This window comes from Budorcas taxicolor, chromosome 8 (assembly GCF_023091745.1).
Source record: "Budorcas taxicolor isolate Tak-1 chromosome 8, Takin1.1, whole genome shotgun sequence".
NCBI classification, from domain to species: domain Eukaryota; kingdom Metazoa; phylum Chordata; class Mammalia; order Artiodactyla; family Bovidae; genus Budorcas; species Budorcas taxicolor.
The window spans coordinates 109,972,735-109,996,231 of NC_068917.1; the positions used below are offsets into that span (position 1 = coordinate 109,972,735).

Consider the following 23,497-nt stretch of genomic DNA (forward strand, 5'->3'; position numbering starts at 1 on the left):
TGTTTTAACCGCTGGGCTACCGGGAAAGTCCCGCTACCAACATTTATGTGATACCCATTCAATAACAGGCCCTGTACTAGGCACGGGGTACAGAGAAGGTAACATTCTGTGCCTGCCCTCAAGAATCTCACAGGCAGTTCTGTATGCAGCAGAATTTTCTGCAAGGGTAGGCATGTTCCATATTTGTGCTGTTCAATATGGTAGCCACTATCCTCTCGTAGCTATTAAATGTAAACTAAGTACCATTAAGTAAAATTTCAAACTGAGTCCCTCAGTCAGGCTAGCCACATTCAATTGCTCTACAAGCCACACATGGCTAGGGGTCTCTGTACTGGATTATGTAGGCAGAGGATGAGATAAGACACGAATATAAATATTTCTGTATAAGTGAGATGGCATGAGAGAGATAAAGGTTTCAGAATAAAGTTATTCAATCTGAATTAGGGGAGGAAGGAGAGAGGAAGAAAGAGCAAGGATGGAAGTTTCCATCCTTGGAAGGGTAGACAGTATTCCACCATCAGAAATATAGGAAAACCAGGGCATCGATGGTAGAAGACCAGCTTAAGTCATAGAAATGCAACTTTAGTAGAGCTTTCTTTTTTTCTAATTTATTTATCTTCAATTGAAGGATAATTGCTTTACAATATTGCTTTGGTTTCTGGAATATATCGACATGAGATGGCTGGATGGCATCACCGACTCAATGGACGTGAGTTTGAATGAATTCCAGGAGATGGTGATGGACAGGGAGGCCTGGCGTGCTGCGATTCATGGGGTCGCAAAGAGTTGGACACGACTGAGTGACTGAACTGAACTGAATTAGTCGTAGGGATACATAAGGAACTTGTTGTTGTTCAGTTACTAAGTCATGTCTGACTCTTTGTGACCCCATGGATTGTAGCCCACCAGGCTCCTCCGTCCATGGGATTCTCCAGGCAAGAATACTAGAGTGGGTTGCCAATTCCTTCTCCAAGGAATTTGCTATTAATCCTTTAAGCACTAGGGAGCCAGTGAGGATTCTAAGCAAAGGAGAAATGACCTTTGGGAATGAGCCTTCAGGTAGCATCAGTTCTGTTCAGTCACTCAGTCGTGTCCGACTCTTTGCGACCCCATGAACCGCAGCACACCAGGCCTCCCTGTCTATCACCAACTCCCAGAGTTTACCCCAACCCATGTCCATTGAGTCGGTGATGCCATCCAACCATCTCATCTTCTGCCCTCGCCTTCTCCTCCTGCCCTCAATCTTTCCCAGCATCAGGGTCATACGAAGTATCTACTTAGAGGGAGAAACTGAAGCAGTTTTGCAAGAGGCTGGGAGGGAGATGATGTAATATGGAGAAGGTGGAAAATGAGGGAGAAGCTGCTGCTACTGGATTACGAGACAGAGGGTTATACAGAAGCTTCACTTTACCCCAGATAAGAATGACATCAGAAAGTCTAACTACTTGTGGAAGGCAGATCCCTACAGTCACATCTTGAGCCAATGTCTTTGCCGAGAAGAATCATCCAAGGGAGGTGAGCTTTTGCACTACCACTTGCCAGCCCATTAACCTATACTTCAGGATCCCTTTCCCCAATGCCACCCCCACTGTGTCCCCTCATAAGCCACCAGGGGTGTATCATCCAGTGAGATTTGGGTAGCAAAAGAAAAAAAAAAAAAAAGGGGGGAAGCAGAGAAAAGAGGAAAATGAGATGGAGAGAAGAGGTATTTAAGAAACATGTGCTGGGGAAGTCAAAACAAATTCCCACCCATTCCTGCTGGAGGAGACTTTATGGGGCGAGACATCCCCCAAATGGGTTTTGAATTATGCTGTGCACCTCATAAAGCATGGGAATTCCTAGCGGCCTGCACGCCCGCATTGCCCTCTCATTACCTGACCAACCCTCCCCGGCAGGTGGGCAGGCTGGGAGGCCCAGGGCCATGCTGGAAGCCCAGTGGAGGTGAATGAACTGGGCTCTGCATTCAGAAGCAGCCCCAGACCCTTGACTTCAGCAAGGCACCGGCCTCCTCTGTGCCTGGTCTCCCTCTGTGCAATAAGAGGACTGGTCTGGAGGCCTGAGGGCCCTGAGACTTCTAAACCTGGATGGCCTGCAGTGCTGGCTCAGGGATGGACAGACTTACAACATGCCCCGGGAGAGCTACATGGGTAGAGAAGGCTCTGGGGTGAAGACAAGGAGGACTTGCAGGGAATCCCTACTCTCACTTTCTCCTGAGGGGACGAAAAGATCAGGTGTCCTGGCCACTGGTGACAAAAAAAATTGATAGGACTTAATTTCAAAGGATATTGAAAAACTACCCTTGAGCAAAGGGATATTTGAAATGGTGTGCAGGAAGCTGGCCTGATCTGCGAGGTGAGGGGCAGCTCCATCTTGCTCTGTATCCCATGCTAGGTCACTGCAGTATTTGAACCATAGTTTCCTCACCTGCTTAAAAGAAAAGGAGAAGTGTGGGGTGCCTTCCTTAAAAAGGTACCCAAAAGAAAGGGGGCATCAGTGACAATTGATGTCCCAGCAAGGATAATGTTCCTAGAGTCTACAGACCTGAGTTCCTGATACAGCTCTGGGATTCCATTTGAGTGTGCCTAGTCACTCTGTCATGTGTGACTCTTTGCAACCCCATGGACTGTAGCCCAACAGGCTCCTCTGTCATGGGGATTCTCCAGGCAAGAATACTGGAATGGGTTTGCCATGCCCTCCTCCAGGAAATCTTCCCGACCCAGGGATCGAACCCAGGTCTCCCGCATTGCAGGCAGATTCTTTACCTTCTGAGCCACCAGGGAAGGCCATGAATACTGGAGTGGGTAGCCTCCCTTCTTTAGGGGGTCTTCTCGACCCAGGAGTCGAACTAGGGTCTCCTGCACTGCAGATGGATTCTTTTCCAGCTGAGCTATCAGGGAAGCCCAGGATTCAGTTTAACCCTCTTTGAAACTAAAAAAATGTTTTCCAGTTTTACTGAGATACAGTGGACATAAAACCCTGTGTAAGTTTCAGGTATACATTGTGTTGACTTAATTCAAGTATATATTGCAAAATGATTACCACCAGAGCATCTGCTAACACCTTCACTTCATCACATAATCACCGCTTTGTTTTTGTGGCGAGAAAAACAGCACAAAGATTTACTCTCTTAACAACTTTCAAGAATGCAATACAGTATGTGAACTCTAACCACCAGGCTATACAATAGATCCTTAGAACGCAATCATCTCATAACTGGAACTGTGTAATCTCTTATCAACAACCTGGCCAATCAGTAGTCACCATTCTAGTCTGTTACTAAGAGTCTGGCGTTTCTAGATTCTGAGTATCAGTGACATCATACACTATCTTTTTCTGCTGACTTATTTCACTTAGTATAATGCCCTCAAGGTCCATCCAACATTGTTGCAAACGGTAGGACTTCCTTCTTTCTCATAGCTGAATAATGTTCTATTGTATGTATAAACCACCACTTCTTTATCTATTCTCCTTAAATACTGCAGGGACCTAGCATGGGATACAGTTCATAACACTGCAATGAACACAGGAGTGCATATATCTTTTCGAATTATTCTTCAGATAAACAGTCAGAAGTGCAATTGCTGGGTCATATGGTAGCTTTATTTTTAATTTCTTGAGGAATTTCCATGCTGTTTTCCATAGTGGCCGCAAAGATTTACATTCCCCACAAATGCAAGTGGGTCCCCTTTTATTCTTTTTTAAATCAGAGTTTTGGGTAAAATGCTAATGGGTCAACCCCTAAAATTTCTGTGACATTAATGCCTCTGTCAATCTAAAACATATAAATTTCTAAAGCCTTCAGCTGGCCTTCTCTGCATTGACTGCCAGCTTAGCCATTGCTCTCCATTATTTCCATAAAACATCCTGAAGCTCCCAGGGCCGAGACACTGGCACTAGTCAGGTGTTTCCTCCCCAGTGTTCTTGGGATTTTGCTGTCAGTGGAGATGTGGTGTTTTTTTTTCTTCTTCTTTTTTTTTTTTTTACAGAGAGAGGCAGTTTGTTTCCCAAACCCATTTATGTCTGTTATGTTTCTTATATTTCTAAAATTTCATGAAATATTGTACAGATTAAAAATTTATGAGCATCAAAAGAAAGTGGCTTCTAGAGGGACTAAGCTGATCTTACGATAAAAATAAGGAAAGTCACTTAAATATTGCTATTGTGTTAGGTCAGGTGTGACAACTATAAAAATTTAGAAAGGAATCATAAAACTCTAGAAGAATTACTTGGCAAGCATCTTTAAGTCCTCAGTCCTCCCCTTAATGAGACCACCAATAGAGATTATATTCAGAGCATTATGAGCATGGCTTCTGCAAGAAAGATGGCACGGGACTCCAATCAGCTGACCCAGACTCAAAGGAGAAGCCCCAGGCCTACATCAAATCGTTGGCAAAAGGATACACATTTATGAATTTTAAGTTAAAAAGGAAATGTTTAAGGTGCATTATTATTTTTTATGATTCCCTCCTTTAATAGACTTTTTCTATTAACTGACCAGCTGCCAATCTACATGGCATCATAAACGAGGGCTCCTAAAGAAGGCAACTCAATCTAAACCCAGGTAACCCTCTCCTGAATAGCCTGTTTCCCCACTCACATGAGAAAATAATTTAAGGAAGAAAGAACTGCCTTATCCATCATGTCAAACACTGTGCTAGAAAGACAGACACCCACCCCGGACTCATGACAATTGTCTCCTCTCTGGCTCCTCCCTGGCTGGGTCCAGTTTCTTCTCTTAGTTCTCCAGACAGAGCAATTATTATCTGATTCTCTATCTCCCATATGTATCTATATGTATGTGTATGCATATGTATGTATGTGTATATGTCTGTATGGGGATTCCCAGGTGGTTCAGCAGTAGGGAATCTGCCTGCCAATGCAGGAGACACAGAGAATGTGTTTGATCTTTGGGTAAGTAAGATCCCCTGGAGAAGGAAATGGCAACCCACCCCAATATTCTTGCCTGGAGAATCCCAAGGACAGAGGAGCCTGGCAGGCTACAGTCCATGGAATCGCAGAGTCGGACACAACTGAGCATGCATGCACTCTAAATGTATACATGTATGTGTGGATACACAACACATATATTTGTATATATACATATATAAACACACGCTATATATATTCAAGTACATATATTCACATTATATATATTCCCCATATATATTCAGTGTGTGTGTGTGTGCGTTCACACTATGTATGTATTTATATTCAAGTAGGGTCAGTTAAGAGAACCTTCTGACTGTGGCCTGCAAGAAATCTGCAAGTAGATTCTGAGACCTAAACATGCCTGAAACTGGCTCAATATTGGAGTATCTCTTTAGGTGAAGTCTACAGCAACTCATACTCCCCAGATCTTTCCCGGAAACAAGTTTGGAAGACCAGTGCCCTAACAAAGAGATGGTTTCAATAAAATCCCTGAGCTGCTTGCAAGAAACTTGCCAGATGACCTTGTACAAGTTGCTTCCTCCCTGCGAGATCACCACAGGTAGTTGTGCAGGCGCAGATTTCGTGCACGCTTCACTAGGACCCCAGCAACTCCTTCATCATGATCACTTCTGGGGAATGAGATCCAATAGAGGAGAGACTTTCACTTTTTTCTCCATGTAATATTCCCGAATTGTTTGAATTTGTTATAACAAGCTTGTATTCCTTGCGTTGAAATCTAAAATTAAGGTTAAAAATTTAATAAGTATGCATGCACTCGTTGCTGGAGTTACAGATATTAAAGAGAGACGATGTCTAACTCGGGAAGTTTACAAGACTAGCAAGAGAGACAGACAATTAAACAATCATAATATTTCATGAAAACATGGGCCAAAATGAAAATACAAAGTGCTCGGGAGAGAACTGTTCTTGAGGGAGCTGGCAAAGCCATCTTGGAAGCAGCAAAGCTGCATTCAGGCTGGATCTTAAAATAGGGGTAGGGCTTCCCTGGTGGCTCAGATGGTAGAGAATCTGCCTGCAATGCAGAAGACCCTGGTTCGATCCCGGGATCGGGAGGATCCCTTGGAGAAGGACATGGCAACCTACTCCAGTATTCTTGCCTGGAGAATTCTGTGGACACAGGAGCCTGGCGGGCTACAGTCCATGGCGTCGCAAAGAGTCGGACACGACTGAGTGATTAACACTTTCAGGAGTTATGAGGCAAAAAAGATATTTTTTATTGTATACATTAAAGCAAATCTCACAGTTAAGTGGGCAAAATTTACATTTTAAACCAATATTTTTGCTTCAGCGGTTGGGTCAAATCAGTGGTTCCCAAAGTGTGGTTTGAGATGAATTTGGAAGGCACGTGAACACTACACTTGCTTTTACAGGCTGTCCTCCATTCATAGCAAGTTATTCTGGGGCTCCATTCGTGAGAGTGACACAAAGCTTCCTTTTAAAAATAAAACAGCTAATCCCATTTACTACGTGACCCTGTGCAATTGACTTGATCTCTTTCAATGGCCATGTCGTCATCCGTAATCTGTAGATACTAAAAATGCCCATGAAAGGGAATTTTTTTTAAATCAAAAAGCACAAGTGTTATTATCGCAATAGACTGTGGACTCCCTGCCTTTCTGTGCCCCCGAGGGACTCCACACAAGGTCTGGAGAATGACTGAATAATGACTGAAGGGCCCTCGCTCCAAACAAGGGGAACTTAAGGTGAACCACAGGTTCAGGTGAACCAGTTGAGTCTAAGGAACATGAATAGAGTTCATCATCCATGCAAACCCCAGTAGATCCCAGTGACTGATAGGGGCTTTGCATTCAGAAGGCATCTAAAGCTGTGATTTAGTTGATTAGCAATGTCTGATCACACACATTTTCCATTTATTCATTCCTTCATTCAACATTTACTGAGTGCTTACTATGTGACAGGCACAGCTCTAGACACCTGGAATTCCAGTAGTGGACAGGGCTGGAAGGTTCTTCCTCTCTCGTGAGGTATCTTATGCAGCCCAATATTCCCCAGCTTACTGAAGGAGACATGACTCTGACAATACTCAACGCTACATGAGTCCCCAAAAGCAACTGTCATTTATATGAGGCCTTAGGACTTCCCTGATGGTGCAGTGGAGAGGAATCTGCCTGTTACCGCAGAGGACATGGGTTCAATCCCCGGTCCAGGACAATTCCACAGGCTGGGAGCAACTAACCCCATGAGCCACAATTACTGAAGACTACGTGCCTAGAGCCCACGCTCTGCAACAAGAGAAAGAAAGTGAAGTCGCTCAGTCGTGTCCAACTCTTTGCGACCCCATGGACTGCAGCCTACCAGGCTCCTCCGTCCATGGAATTTTCCAGGCAAGAGTACTGGAGGAGGGTGCCACTGCCTTCTCTAGAGGATCGTCCCAACCCAGGGATCAAACCTGGGTCTCCCGCATTGTAGGCAGATACTTTACCATCTGAGCCACCAGGAAGCAACAAGAGAAGCCACTGCAAGGAGAAGCCCGCACACCTCGATGACGCCACTCACCTCAACTAGACCACGCACAGCAATGAAGACCCGGCACAGCCAAAAGTAAATAAGCAAACATAAGAGGCCACAGCCAGCGAATGGCAGAAACAGGACTAGAACCCAAGGCATGGGCCTCCCAATCTAGCACAGTTTGGAATTTAGCAGGCTTGCCACACTTGCGTGGCTCTCCAAGGTCTGCAGCTACCCTTTCTCAGCCACCAGCCTTCCCACCTGGGGTCTCTCTTGGGGAAGGGGTGGCTCCTCTGCCCCAGCCAGGAACAGGTGAACTGGGGCCATTCTCCAGAGTGTTCTGCGGTTTGGAGAGATGCTTCAGATGCCAGGAGAATAAAGTGGAGAAATGGAGGGAGGGAGGGACGGACGGTAGGCGTCCAGCTATCGGCAGAGGGGTAATTGGTTACTTGAGGCCATCAGCTGTTCCAGTCTCCCTCCCTGGGGGAGGCTAGAGAGAAAGTAATTGAAGAAGGTTCCCTAACAAATTAGTGTGAGACTGGGCTGGAAATCCGAGTTGCACCTGGGTTCAGAGTGGAGGGTTTGATCTTCAGACGCCCCAGAAAGGATGCAGAGATGGAGGAAGGAAGGGAGGGAGGGAGTCAGCTATATCCTGCTGCAGTAGCTTCCAGTCTCAGAAGCTCTTAAATGGAACCTTTCTCTTCCTCCTGGGCCCCTGCTAAGCAGAGGGGGCTGAGAAGACTCTCACATACCATGGGTTTTAATCTCATCACATGAGAAAGGGTGGAAGCCCAGAAACTGAACGGGACTTGACCACTGACACCCAGCGGAACTAAGACTAAACCCCAGGATTCCTGGCTTCTAGGCCTGACCACTGGATGACCTAGCCCCTGGCTCCATGAGGTCTTTACTCACAGGACGTCCTGGGGATTGCCCTAAACACGCTCCAGCTACAAATAATGGGGGAAAGGATGTGTCCTAGGGATTAAGGTACAAGTTTGTTTATTTTTGTTTGTGTAACAGACATCTAGGTAGCATTTGCTGATCTATCAGAGAAGGCAATGGCACCCCACTCCAGTACTCTTGCCTGGAAAATCCCATGGATGGAGGAGCCTGGTGGGCTGCAGTCCATGGCGTCACTAAGAGTCAGGCACGACTGAGCGGCTTCACTTTCACTTTTCACTTTCATGCATTGGAAAGGGAAATGGCAACCCACTCCAGTGTTCTTGCCTGGAGAATCCCAGGGACGGGGGAGCCTGGGGGGCTGCCGTCTATGGGGTCGCACAGAGTTGGACATGACTGAATTGACTTAGCAGCAGCAGCAGCATGCTCTACAGACTTTAGCTATATATCAAACAATATAAAGAAGGATAATGAGAAGAGGTATGAAGAGCAGTTAGGAGACGGATGTAACAGCTCAAGGGAGCTTGGACAGAGGTGAGGCAGCAGGACATGATGAGAGGCGAAGACGTTTGAGTCATTTTAGAAGTGAAACCAACAGGGTTGGCTGACTTGGGAGAACGAGAGGCAAGGGAAGAGAAGTATCAAAGATGATTTCATCGCTTGAATAAATGGGTGAATGATACTCTGGTTTTCTGAGATGGAGGACATACGGGTTCAGGGAACAAAGCATTCACTGGTAGTATAATCCCTCACAGCAGAGACAGAAACACAGGGTCCCTGCAGGTTGCCAGATAAAATACTGGCTGTCCAGTTAAATTTGAATTTCTGATCATCGGAGAGTCATTTTTAGCATAACTACGTCCCAAATATTGCATGGGACATATGGGAGGTAGTTATACTAGGCAAGTATTCATTGTCTGAAATTCAAGTTTAACTGGGCATTCTGTGTTTTATTTTTTGCATTTATTTTTGTGCACAAAATATGCCAACCCTACCAGGGGGGTATGAGCATTTGGTAGGGGGAGGGGGAAGGAAAAAGAAGAAAGAAAAAATAAACCTCTACCTAAGCCTTGGAGGAAAAGGAGAAGGCTCCTCAGAAGAGGTCATGGCTGAGCGAAGGCTAGGAGACGGCAGGGAGCAGGAAAGCATGCTCAGCATAAGGGACATTTCCTTTCTGGAGTCAGTTAGGGGGAATACGCCCGGTCCCCCCCTGAAATCTGCCAGTCCCCAGAGAGGCTAGAGCCCCAGACGCCACCAGGAATGTCAGGACGTGAGCCTGCAGAGGTTCCCAGGGGCTACTGCACCCAGGATACCCAGGGACATAACAAGAATTTGGTACATCTGTTAAAGTACAGATTCCCAGGCCCCTCCTGAGTGCCTCCATAGGTCTGGAAGGGAAAACCTAGCTTCTAAGGTGATTCTGATTTAATGGGCTTCCCTCCTAGCTCAGTCGGTAAAGAATCTGCCTGCAATGCAGGAGACCCAGGATTCATTCCTGGGTGGGGAAGATCCCCTGGATAGGAAAAAGTGAACTAAGTAATATGGGACCTTTACCACCGACAACCCCCGGAAGACTACGCAGTCGCTGCTGGCTCTGAAGACTTGAAGAGTAAACCAGGTAATCAGAGCAGAAGCAACAGACAGCAAGCCTGCAGCCTCCCTGGGGCCTCCCGAGGAAGGGGTTCGGTTCACCGGAAGGCAGCATGGTGTCCAGCCGGCTTGCCCAACGCCCCTCGGGGCTCCCCAACAGTCCCTGGGCATCTGGCACCTGGTTCTCAGGGGTGCCCTCTCAGTTCCTGCAAGGAGAGCAGCTGACTCCATGCCTCTCCGGGCCACCCTGCCCCCTTCCCCCCTCCTCCGCCCACAGCAGCCACTGAAATGATTCCCCCAAATCCAGCTATTACTGTGACTGGAAATCTCTTTACTGCTGATTCTGCTAATGGAAATGTTCCTTCCCTTTTCGGCTGCTTGCAAAGCCACTCGTGACTTCGCCCTGGGTGCCTGAGAGCAGGGCTTTGTCAGCCAGCCGCCACCAGAAGGGAGAGGGCTCTGCCTGACTCCCCGCCTCCCTCCCCAGCACCCACCTGCCTCAGGCTCAGCCTCCCAGCTTCTCTGGCCAAACTGTCCTCACACAACCCCGGAGTCCCCCGCTCCCGGGCTCCCGGAGAGGGAGCAGAGATCAATGGTCAATTTCATCCTTTTTCCGCCTTGCTGCAGGAGTGGAAAGATGGGGTAGGGAAAAGGGAATTTGCATTCATTATTTATTCATACCTCCACCTCCTTCCATAAAAAGGATTCCAGGTGGCTAAGAGGCACGGAGCACAAACTGTGCCAGACGCCGAGCTGGGTGCTCTGCGCACACCATCTCTGTAAGGATCTTATGGCTTTCGTGTAAGTAACACTGAGCATGGAGCTGGGCCTGGACTACAATTTCAGTGATGGAGGTGGGGGAACGCTCCAAAAATAATGGTCGCAACCACTCAGAGAACTGACTGCCATGTCACCTTCATGTTTTCATGGGCAGAGACTCAGAGATGTGGCGTACCAAGTCTAGAGTCAAAACATAGTGCTACCAGGGTTTGACCCCAGCGCTTTGGGTCTTCGAGCTGGCATACCCTGTCAGAGGAGCTGGGCTAGAGGAGGCTGGATTTTGCTGGGGCTTAGCTGTGCTGCACACATGCTAAGTCACTTCAGCTCCGTCCGACTCTGCGATCCTATGGACTATGGCCTAACAGGCTCCTCTGTCCATGGGATTCTCCAGGCAAGAATACTGGAGTGGGTTGTCCATGCCCTCCTCCAGGGGATCTTCCCAACCCAGGGATCGAACCCGTGTCTCTTACGTCTAATCTACATAGGCAAGTAGGTTCTTTACCACTAGCGCCACCCGGGAAGCTGTTGGCTTAGCTGGGGAACCCTGAAAAATGCACTTACTTTTGCTAGGTAAATGAGGGTGTTGGGCTGGATCTCAAAGGCATTCTTTGAGCCAGTTCTAATATTTTAGGAGAACCATACACTATTTATTAGGATTTTTACAGCATCATATATAAATATTATATAGATCCCATATGTATAGATAATACAGAACAAATTTCATAATTTCATTTTCAAGGAGAGAATATTAAAACGGCACAATACTGCCAGAAGTACTAAGGCAACAAAAGTCAACTTGGGGTGAAGGGGAGAAATGACAAGGAGGTTTATGGAGTCAAACTGGGGCTGTAAATCAGACAACAGATGCCTGAGAATTTCTAGAAAAAGAATGTAGAGCCTCTCTAAGTTCCTGGAAGGCCTAGGCAATAGGTCCCCTAGTGTAACAGTACGTCCAGCAGAAGGTGGGAAAGCTCTGAGAAAGGAAGTAGGCGGGAGGAGGAAGGAGAGAGGTAGAGAACGGGTGGGGAAGGAGAAAAATCTAGAAGGCACAGCAGCCTCAGAACTTGCTCTTGGAGTAGTCCAGCAGTAATGAGGGACATCGAGAGAGAATGAGACACAGCTCGGTGCCCTCCTGGCAAACTGGCAAGCCCTGGGCGATGCTGAGTCAGCTCCTGGCAGCCCAGAAACAAGGTGTGCAGTCCCTCGAGCCTGAGAGGCTGTCACACCTGAAGTTGCTCGATAAGAAACATCTGCAACTTCTTGGTAATGAGAAGAGGAAGAGATAAGAAGTACAAGAGGTTGTCGAGGAGCTGAAAACTCATGAGCACTGCTAGTTCTGTGCCTCTCTGGAATGGTAGAGAGAGCATGGGGTTTGCAACCAGGCAGACCTGGGTCTGGACTCAGCTGTAGGACAGCTGTGTGATCCTGGGTATGTTCCTTAGCTCCTCTGGGCCTCCACGGTCACCTCTAACATGAGATGAGTCCTAGCTGTCTTTCAGCACGTGGGGAGGAGGAAATAACAGACGTGCCAGCCCTGCATCCAGGACATTGTTGCCGCTGCTGCTGCTCAGTCGCTTCAGTCGTGTCCAACTCTGTGTGACCCCATAGATGGCAGCCCGCCAGGCTCCCCCGTCCCTGGGATTCTTCAGGCAAGAACACTGGAGTGGGTTGCCATTTCCTTCTCCAATGCATGCAAGTGAAAGTGAAGATGCTCAGTCGTGTCCGACTCTTAGCGACCCCATAGGCCGCAGCCTACAAGGCTCCTCTGTCCATGGGATTGTCCAGGCAAGGGTACTGGAGTGGGTTGCCATTGCCTTCTCCCCAAGACATAGTAAATGTTCAATAAATGGTCAGTCTTTTCACAGTCTACCTCATGCCAGAATGGTAAAGTCTGGTATACCAGCTCTCCCTACTCCAGTGGCCTAAGGTGGGAGGAAGACACATCAGACTCGGAGTCAGGAGACTGGACATGGTTCCTGCTCTACCACTGACTTTTTATGTGACCTTGACTTAAGGGCTTCATTTAGACAATGTCTGACATTCTCACCATTCATGACAAGTGATGACCCGGAAACCATGATGTATCATTTCCCTGAGAACCGTCGGTGCTTCTCTGCTTGGCACGATGCAGAGGTGCTCATTCATTACCCGGCTTCTGTGATTCTCAAGGAAAGGTCTTCCCTAAACCCAACTCTCTCTTCTAATCAAGTAGTCTCCTTACTCACCCTAAAGGCACTACTCAGAATGATAAGGAGGCAGGAGAAGGTAGAGGCAGAAGCTGCAAGAACTCAGAAGAGGGAAGGTTTCACGGAAGAGGTGGCATTTCAGCTCAGCCTGAACGGAGAAGTGGAGTTTCAACACCCCTCCAGTTCTGCACAGTGTGGATTCTGTGATGAGACTTGGCAACCCCAAGTTTCTAGTCATCTAAGATCCCTGAACACCAAGGATGTGCCAAGCACAGGGTGAGTCACTGCAGCCCCCGAGATGAAGGAGGGATGTTCGCTGCCTATGGAGATCCCAAACGAGCAGCACAAGGCAGGCAAGCCCGCGAGCTCAGCTCTCCTTCTGCCCCAAGCCACCATCGCTGCTCACCTGAACAGTCTCCTAGAGATCTTCCTCTCACGTCACTGCCCTCTGGACAGCAGCCTGAGCAATTCCTTTGAGATAGAAGTCAGATGGGGATACCCTCTGGCTTAAAGTCCTGCCTGGCTCTCCATGGGACTCACAACAAATGCCAAAATGCGATTTCCTCTCCTGTCCTTCCCGCCCACTCCCACTCACTCCACTCTGGCCACCCAGGCCTCCGTGCCAGCCCTTGAACACTCCAGGCATGCTCTGGAGTCAGGTTTGTGCTGGAGCCATTCTCTACCTGCAATACTCTTCCACATATGTGCTTGGAGACACTTTCGTGGCCTTCAAGTCCTAGTTCCATCCTACGTTCTCAGTAAGCAATCTTTCGACTCTATAAGCCGTCTTTTGAATCTATGTAATACTAAAACCGATTTCATCTCCAAAATGTCCATTTTCTTTTCTCCGTAGAATCTATCACTTCTCACATACTACATAATTTTCTTATGTAATATGTTTATTTTTATCATCTTCTCCCCAACAGACATACACCTACACACGCGCATGTACACACACGTACGTGTGGATACGAGCTCTCTCAACACAGGGATCGAGCTCTCCTGTTCTCCCATACATCTTAAGCCCCTGGAGCGGTGCCTGGCAAGCTCCAGGTAGTTCTAAAGGACCAGCCACTGTCACACCAGTCTTTATATCACTAGTGGGTACCAAGGCCCAGAGTGTCCCACTTCAGTGCCAAGAGGTCAGGAAAGGCTTCAGAGGTAAGTTGATATTTGAATTCAGCCTTGAAAGGTAAGAAAGAGTTTTCCCAGGGCATTTGGGGCAGTTATAGAACAAGGAGGGAGGGGTCTTATCACAGGATAGTCTGAGCAGAGTCTGATCATGAATCTTGTAGCTCAATCAGAAGCTCGAACTTCATACTAAGAATAATGGGGAATCAGCGAATTAGGAGATGACAGCCATGATCAGGTTTGGGCTTTGAATGAAATCCCTGTCTCCAAGTACAGAGGATGGATTAGGGAGGATAAGACCAGAGGAAGAGAGACCAGGGAGTTGACAGCTGAAATTGTAGTCAGGAGAAGTGTTGAGATCTGAGGCTGCCAGCGGCCTGACAGCAAGGATTGAGCAAGGGTGCCTTCTCAGGTGAAAACCCTAATGGTTTGTAACACACAACATCCTTGTCAATGTTTGACTCACAGAGGGGCTGTCTGCATGTTCTCGTATGCCAGAAAGGGAGCTTTCCATCCTGAATCTTACTTTGGGTAGTCACCAACCCCCTCCCAATCCGAAGAGAAGTCTTCGTGGGGTAGGGGGTGCTGTTGTCCTAAAAAAAACTGCAGACATCAGCGAGGAGCCAGGGAGAGGAGAGCAGTGCGCAAGCGATGGGGAATAGAGCCAGTCCTGCCAAGCACCGCTGCCTGCCTCCTCCTGGGGCAGAGATGCTGCAAGCTCTGCTGGGAGGAAAGACAAGCCAGCTCTCTCTCTCACGATAGTTAATCTTCTGTTGCCACTAGCTGGTCAGTATGAGAACTTGGGAAAGTATCAGTTTTGCAAAGGAAGCGTCTCTATAATGCTGCTCCACTTCAAGGTTAAACCTGACTTTCTTTTCCTGGAAAACAGCAGGCTTCTGCTTACCCTCACTGGTAGCTAGACTCAAGAGCCATGAGGCTTCCTCCTTCCCCCAGCACAAAACCCACCGGCTCAGGCTCTCAGGAGAGACTAGAGCCAACCAACTGGACACCTGGGCAGAACAAATTTGACTTCCCTAGAAGGATCTCTTCCTCCTTAGATATTTTAGTTTTGGTTTGTTTTACAGGAAGAGGAGGAGAGTCTTGGCCACGTTATGAGCGTCAACCAAGTTGCACACCTGAGATATATCTAGCCCAGACCCATGTGTCAGTGGTTAGTGTGATGAAGGAAACTGAGTGGGATTCAAGAGCACTGGCTTTAAGTTTGAACAGCTGGCCCTTAGGTAGGCTTCTTCCCCTGTCTGGGCCTCAGGGTTACCATATAATAAGGAGGGGGTGAGTTCAGTGCCCTCTGAGAGTCTGTGATGCTGTGAACTTAAAACTGATGGTCGTGGGACCGGTCTTCACGGCTCCACTGAAAGAAGGCACTGCTGTTCTCCATCGTTCTCTCTCCCCAGCATGTTCACACCAGCCCACGGCAGCCAACGTCTAGCTTACAGCCAGGCAAGGAGGTGAGAAGCAGGAGGCTTTGCCTGCCAGAGGCCTAGTCAAAACTACCGCTGGACTTGCTGTAAATTAAAATTATTGAATGATCTTGCAGCCTGAAGGCCCCATTCAGGAAAATGATCGAGCTCCAGATCACAAAAGCTTGCAGAGCTGTGCTGTCAAGCTGGCTGGGCCTCCTGACCCCCAGAAACAGCACATCTGGACGCTCTTGACTCAACCTGGGCCTCTGAGAGCTAAAACGGATCCTTCCTCTCACCCTGCCCGAGCACGCTCTCCATAACAAGGTATAATGGTCCCTTGCTATGGACGGAGAATTGATTCCAGGACCTGACCTGCTTCCAGAAATCTAGTGATGTGGCGGGCCTTTATATAAAGAGGTGTAGCGCAGTCTGCAGTCCATGGGGTCGCGAAGAGTCGGACATGACTGAGCGACTTCACTTTCCCTTTTCACTTTCATGCACTGGAGAAGGAAATGGCAACCCACTCGTGTTCTTGCCTGGAGAATCCCAGGGACGGGGGAGCCTGGTGGGCTGCTGTCTATGGGGTCACACAGAGTCGGACATGACTGAAGCGACTTAGCAGCAGCAGAAGCAGTGCAGTCAGGCGGTTGAATCTTGAATGTAAAAACTATGGCCAGAGAGACTGTACTTTTTGAGGGCAGATAATACACCTGTCTCTGCCCTAATTATTAAATAGACTTCATCAGATTGAGCTGGCAAAGGAATGGAGACACAAAGAGGGAAGAAAGTAGAGGAGAAAACACTCAGATCAGAGGCCACTGAACCAGCCCCCTTATTAACAATGTCCCAGAAACCTGGACCATCACAGAAGGATGGGACCTTGAAGTTTGAGTGCTACTGAAATATTTTAGTGATAAGGGGCCTGGAGCCTAAATAATATTTTTTAAGCATAGCTTTGTTTGAAGACATCAAATTCACCCTCTCATCCACCCCATCTCTCATCTCTCCCTTTTACCCATACAGGGAAAAAAAAACACACAAAAACACACTGGAATTGATTTTAATGAATGTTCTGTGGTCAGAAATCCGTACAGAAAACCCAACTTGTTCTATTTGGTTTTTCTTCCCACTTAATGACTGGTATCAACCTTCAGGATCAAACCAGAAACCAGAAAGGGCAGATAGCCTCAATGCCTCTGGTCCCTTCCTCCAAATGCCTGCCAAATAATTGTCTGGTGCCTTGCTTGAAGGCTTCCTCCCATGAGAACCGTGTCATCACTAAAGGTCAATGCTTGGTTGTCCAACACATCCTCCTGTCCTGTTGCTCTCCACACCCTTGGTATTTGCACCTTTAGGACATTGCTTAGAACCAGACAGGGAAAAAAGAAAAGTATTTGCTTCATTCTCTACTGAAATTCAAATTCGAAGGAAATTCCTCTGGGCCTCCTTAGGCTAGTGGACTGTCCTTGGACTAACTTCCTGTTGCTAGCAACCCTTCTACCGTAGTGCCCCGTCCCTCCCTTGGTCCTGGAGGTTTTTCTCTTTTTCAGTGTCCATTTTGGTCTGTATTTTAAGGAATCTTTGCAGAACTGACCAAGCTGGCATTCCAGAGCTTCTCTGTCTTCCCCTCAGGCCGATCAGCTCCCTGCACGGAGCATCCTTTCGGGACAGTGCTTCAGGACACTGCCGGATCTACTTATGCAGATCCTTTTAAAGACACTACTGGACGGTTTTCCTTCTCGAGACACCCTCCCCCGAAGACAGAGCAATATTCCTCACCTGTGTGATTTATAACACAAGCAAACTAGTAACAGATGCTGGCAGTGAGCGGTTTTCTCTCTCTTCCCTGTTTCACTGAATCAAGGCTGGTGGTAGACAGTCCAGCCCGGCCTCTATTAAGCACAGGAAGAAGGATGCCATTTCCCTGATGGTGGGCATGAAACCTAAACCCACAGGCACACTCTGGGGCTGCCTGGGGGCTGAGAACTGAGCGATGCGCCTGTTCTCCTCAGAAGCCCTGCACTGACAGTTGTCCCTGTTCGAATTCTTTCTTTTCCATGGGTCCTTCCTGACACCCCCATGCTACCAGCAAAGAAAAGGAGAGAGTGAGAAGCAAGAGCAGTTAAGTCAGACTTACAGAGCAGATCAGGGCACTTCAAGTTCATAGAATCTTTACACCAAAGGATTATTTTAGGGCTCATCCACCCACTCATATTACAGCATGAAAGAACTGAAGATCTGGGGGTAAGTGACTTGTTCAAGGTCACAGTGGGCCACAGCGAGAGTTCCAGGTCCTAACAGGCATCAAGTCCCCAAGCTGTACTGCAGCATTCAACATCTCCCCCAGCCCATCCTCCATGGCTCATCCTATTTTTTCCTGTCCAGGAAGTGTCCCCAGCTTTCTCTGAGTCTCAAGAGATATCTTCCCTCCTTGATGTTACAGAAAGTGTCTTCTACATCATTCCCTGGCACCACTGCATAGGATGCCCTTTGACATACCATGAGTCATGAAACTTTGAGTTGGCAGGGTCATCGGAGGTCATTTAACTCATGCCTCATTCTCACACTCTCATACTTCAGCACACCAATGCAGCTAAGTTCCCTTGGGAAAGGTTCTTGTGTTGATCGTTAACGTTTCTCTTCAAGACTCTGCTCTATGCCCTACATAAATGTAACCAGCCCCTCGATGCATATTTGGCTCAAGATGACTTGAGTTTAGCAATTACCAAGAATGCAGGTGTCTGGTGGACCGAGACTCCAGGCCCAGGTCGGCATGTACTCACGCTGAGACCTTGGACCAGGCACCTGACCTCTCTAAAGAATGCTGCCTAATCTATAAAATGGGAATCAATTACAGCAGTGCCCCCTCCCCTGTATTCCATGTGAATAAATAATAAAAGGCAAGAGGAAAGCTCTTTGCACCACATTAAGCACGCAACAACTATCTGCTATTCCTTGATCAAGTTTAAGGAAATTCACTTTATCGGTGCCACCAACTCAGACTCTAAAGAAGAGGCCCAGACACAGAAACCTGGGGGAGGGGTGGTATTTCACCTCTGAGAGAACTTCCACCTACATAAAGCAGGCTGGAACATGAAGGGAAGATTAGAAACACGGAGAAGAATAGACCTGGGGAAAAGTCTTTTATGTCTGGGCACTCCCAATAATAGAGCCAGGAGCTCAAACAAGACAGGCAGAATGGAGGGAGGGTGGGCCAGGGAAGCCACTGACTTTGGTGAAACGGTGTGCAAATGAACTCTAAGGTCCCCCAAGTGGACTGGGAGTAAAGTGGGAACTCGACCTTTCACTTATTTGTTCCCTTCTCCTCCCTTTAACACCAGAGACAATTTACCACCACCAGCTCTGGGTCCACAACCCTAAGCATGGCCCAAAGGCTTTGGCAGACACCATCACCCCCTAGCGGCGGCTCCACACACCCCACTACCGGCAAGATTCAGCCTTTACCGACTTTGCAGGCACATCTGTGGCATGTGCCACCTCCAAATCGCTTGAACTGGCAACCTAAGAGCAAAAGACGCATTCAACTCGCCAGAGATCAACACGAGACAACGATGTTCAGAAGGTCTGAGGACAGGAATGATGGGATGGGGCTGCCGGGGGACCCTGAGGGAGATATGGCCATAAATGACTCATAGTACCTCCCCTCCTTCAGCCCTCATTTTCAGACAGCCTGGCCCTCCCAGAGCTCATTGTGCACTCTGTGTTTACACGCAAACAGTGGAAGACCAACACAAACAAAAAGCCCACGTCTCCCTACACAGCTCCTGCTATACTTGGCCATCTGGTGACTACCTCGCTAGCCAAATCCCTGGCAGGAGTGCCTTGAGCTGCCAGTCCAGGGCGCTGGGAGAGGAAGAGGAGGTGGAGAGGGCTCCTGAACCCCCAAAGGGCTCAGAGCTGCCACGGAGGACGGCGCCCTGGGACTCCACAGCAGGCAGTCTCCACCGGGCTCAGCCGCCTGCGTCAGAGAAGGCAGAAGGCTCCAAGTGGAGGGTACCAGGAGTCTCTCGGGCTGAAGCATGGATCTTGGGGGATTTGAGTCTTTCAGTTCCTCCCCCAGCCTGCCCCAGGCTCCCTGGCATTCATTCTCTCTTGAAAGCCAAAGTTTGAAAAGACAGGGGCTGCCAGCTCCAGGAATTCTGGGATGACTCCTGTAGCTGGGTGGACCCCGTCTTCACATCCGAGGGGAGCCAGAATGCTCTGGGTTCTCACCTCCAAGTCATGCCACACGCAACCAGAAACGTTCCCCCTTTCCCCTTCACTTGAACAGCTTTTTAGGGGGATTCCCACTCCCGACCTCTCTGGACAACCCAGAGTAGAGAGATCAGGAGGCTGGAGGGAGAAGGTTGGGACTGGAAGTGTAGAAGGCACACCTTCCATTTCTCTGGAAGGGCCCTTCCCTTCCTGGGGTCACAGGAGCTGGGCAGGAGCCCCAGGTTAGCTCTTCAGCGTCAGGAACGCCAGCCTATGGCCTTATTGGAAACGGGCATCCCACAAGCGCACGTGGGAAGGGTCACTGAGGTGTGCAAGCGTGTGTGTGAATGTGTATGTGTCCACGCAGGCGTGTGTATGCTTGAATGTGTGTGTCGCACGCCAGACACGCCGCCGCGGAAAGTCCCCCTGGGGACCTGCAAGGCGGTCTCCCGCCTAGCATCCCAGAAAGCATGGTAGGCTCAGGTTACAGCCAGCCTGGGAGAGCCCGAGGCACAAGCTCAGACCACGAGAGGGCCTGGCACTCGCTCAAATCTCCAAAAGGCAAGCAGGAAAGGCATTGGGGTGGGGGGGTGGGGTCTCTGGACAGAGGAGTCCGGTCCATTGATTACTCTTTGGCGGTTCTTGGGCGAGCAAAGAGTTAACCTCAGAGGTTCAAGCCCGGATCCTGTAGCCATGTGACCCCGAAGGCCCACCCCGAAGTGCCTGAGCCGAGCCGGACCCCGGTGAGGCCAAGGACCCGGGGACGGGGGTCTGGAGTCTGCGGCGAACCCCAGCGCTTTCCCGGAGCTGGCTTTGGCCAGACTCCGACAACCAATCGCACCCCGCGCCCCCAAGAGGGGAGGGGAGAGAGAGCGATGAGCCAGCGCGGGAGAGCGAAGGGGGAACAACATTTTTGTAAACGCTCTCCGAGATAATTAAGCTATCAATTACCCGGGTGGGAATCAGCTGTGCTTCCCGCAGCTCCACGGAAGGGCCGACTCCTCCGGGATTCGCGCCGGGAACAAGCAGGCAGCAAGCTGCTGGCGAACTTTCTGATTAACTTTTCCGTTTAAGCCCCCATCCCCACCCCACCCCTTTCCTCTCTCCTCCCCATGTCACGCCTTTAAGTTGTTATTATTAGCCCAGTGAGTGAGCTGCGAGGACAAACCTGCTCTCGGTTGGGAGGGGGTTAGCAAGGCGAATGCGACAACGGGGATGGAGGGAGAAGCAGAAAGTAGAGACCTTGGGTTCTGAACCCCAGGGCTCAGACACCGCTCAATCCTCCCCGGCCCCATTTCACAGATGGCTAAAACTGAGGCCCAGAGAAGGAAAGAGACTTGGCCAAGGTCACCCAACCCACCGGGAAACCTAGCGTATGCGGACTGAGGGATTCTACATGGAGCTACTGAGCTGCGATTGTCTAGAAAACCTATCCCGAGGAGCAGAGCCAAGAACTCCTAGGCGAGAGCGAGGGGGCGGTAACCGCGGGCGGCCCACGGCCGTGCCCGGAGAAGCAGTGGGCGGCTGGACCCAGACCTGGCTTGCGAGCGGGGTTCACCGCGGCCCCTAGCGCGAGTACACGCATCAGCTGGGGTCTCGGCGTCCGAGATGGACCCGCGGCAAAGCTCAACGTCGGCACTGAGAGACGGACCCCACTGCGAGAGGGCTGGCACGCCCCCCGGCTCCCGCCACTCGCTCATCCCAACCACCTGTACGCCCTCCGGGCCCCTCAGCTGCCCTCACTAGACCCCGAGCGGGGCAGCCCGGGGCGGGAATCCCCAGGGCGCCCTCACCCGTCCGGCTTCACTTAGGGGCTCCCGGGACCCCGCGAGCCCCGGCGCCAAGCCTTACCCAGGGTGAAGAAAGGCAGCTCCGTGTTGTCCAGGTCGTCCTGCACCGCGACGCGCCCCGGCAGCTCGTTACGCACAAAGAGCAGCAGGCGCGACTCGGCGGCGGTGCCCGCGGAGCCGGCGGAGCCCGGGGACGCGGCGGCGGCGGCGGCGGCCCCGGTCCCGGCCCCGGCGCGGGTGCCGCTCCAGCCGATGTCGCTCTCCCGCAGGGCAGGCAGCGTGGACACCGTGACGGTCTTGAGCCGGCAGGGGCTGTCGGGCTCCCGCGAGGCGGCGGCGGTGGCTCCGGCCAACAGGAGCAGGAGCAACAGCGGCGGCGGCGGCTGGAAGCCGAGCCTCAACCGCCCCCGGAGCCCCGAGCTGGGGCCGGGGCTGCGCCGGGCGCCGGCGGCGGCCATGGCGGGAGCGGCTGCGGGGCTGCGGGCGGCGGCGGCGGCGGCGGCGGCGAAGGAGGAAGAAGCGGCGGCGGCGCACGCCGAAGCGAACCCCGGCGCCGGAGCTAAGGAGCCGTGGGAGCCGCTCGCCAGCAGCCCCCAGCTCCGGGCTCCGCCTCCCGACCGGCCCTGGCCCGCCCCGCCGCGCCGCCTCCCCGGGCCCCGCCGCCCGCCCCTTTCGCTGGCTCTCCCCCCGGCTCAGACCCGGAGCGTTTCGGAGGCTCCGCCCGGCCTCGTGCAAATCCCAGTCGACCCCCCCCCGCCCCCGCCCCCGCCTTTCCCAGGATCCCCCGATCCGCCCCGCACAATATTCTTGAGCCGCAGCACCCCTCTCCAGATTCCTAAGACTCGGGGACCCCGGGCGCTCCCGTAAGTCCACCTAATAACCCAGCTCTCCCAGCTTCACCCCAGCCTTCGCTCAACCCGGAGGCTGCACCTGGGGGCGCGCAGTAGCCAGCCTTGCTCCAGGCCCCGCCTTCTGAGAGGCAGGGGGACGCCTCTGGATGGCCAGGACTGAACTTTGTCTCCCCTTAAGCCCAATAACAAGTCCTGCACCCTTTCTCGAGTCCCGGAAATAATTCCTTGTGGTCTCAGAGCCCCCTCCCCACCCGCTTGCCCACTACTCTGGCATTCATTCTCCCACCACTAGGACCCCACTTCTCGCATCTACCCAGGTCTCAGAGGGGGCACCGACAGCTGGTGAACTCGCCCCTCTAGCCCCCCGCCCCGCCCCCTACACGGACCCGGGCAGGACGTTCTGGCCCCCAGCCTGCTCCCGGCGAGCCAGCGCTTCTGTTCTGGATGCCTGCTCCTAGCGTGGAGCTGCTCGACTTGGCGGCTCTGTGTGCGAAATTCCTGAAAAGGGTGCGAGGTAGGGACCTACTACTCCCTCGGCTCCTGGCCCCCAAGGGCTCCTATACCTACTGCCTGAGTCCCAGAGGAGGGGTCTGTTCACCCACTCTTTACGCCCGCACCCATCCTTTTTCTCCCGGATTCTAGTTGAACTCAGACACAGGGCAACCTTTTGGCCCGGGTCGGTTCTCTCTGACCCACATACCTCGGATCCCCCAGGGAGACATCCCCTCTATAGGGATCTGAACCTCGAGGAGTGCTCCCCCCACGCCTCCACTCCCCCCCTTCTTCATCTTTCCTCTCTCTGTTCTCTCTTTCATCTCTCCAAACACACATTTCATTCTTACTTGTCTTGACTTTAATCTTATAAATGCTCCTTACCTATTATTTGTGAGCCATTTCCCATCTCCTGGGGTTTTTCCTTTTTTGCCCGTCTGTGCTTTTGGTGTGGTCTCCTCCCTTAGTCACGTCTCTCATCTTGGCTCTCCCCTCCTCTGTCTCTTTTCTCCTTGTTGTCTTTAACCCTTCATAGGAATGGACTTTCGCCCTCTCCCGTCACATTTTATTCACTTTTTCATGACTTTGAATAAAGAGAGAGGATGAAAAGAAGGAAAAAATCAAAACCTGTGCTGTGACCTTGGACTTAATTATACTGTAAGTATTCTCCAAGTGCTGGACCTGTACCTATGTTAACTTTTATACATAAACATGCT

The 23,497-nt window shown here is 50.5% G+C and overlaps 1 protein-coding gene across 1 annotated transcript in view; it reads right to left on the bottom strand.

Annotated features, from left to right (window-relative positions):
• ASTN2 (astrotactin 2) overlaps positions 1-21,896 on the bottom strand; it is a 1,033,755-nt gene extending 1,011,859 nt beyond the window's left edge. The window contains exon 1 of the mRNA XM_052644759.1: positions 21,500-21,896. Coding sequence (XP_052500719.1) covers positions 21,500-21,896 — 397 coding nt within the window. The remainder of the gene's footprint in view (positions 1-21,499) is intronic.
• Between the last annotated feature and the right edge of the window lie 1,601 nt (positions 21,897-23,497).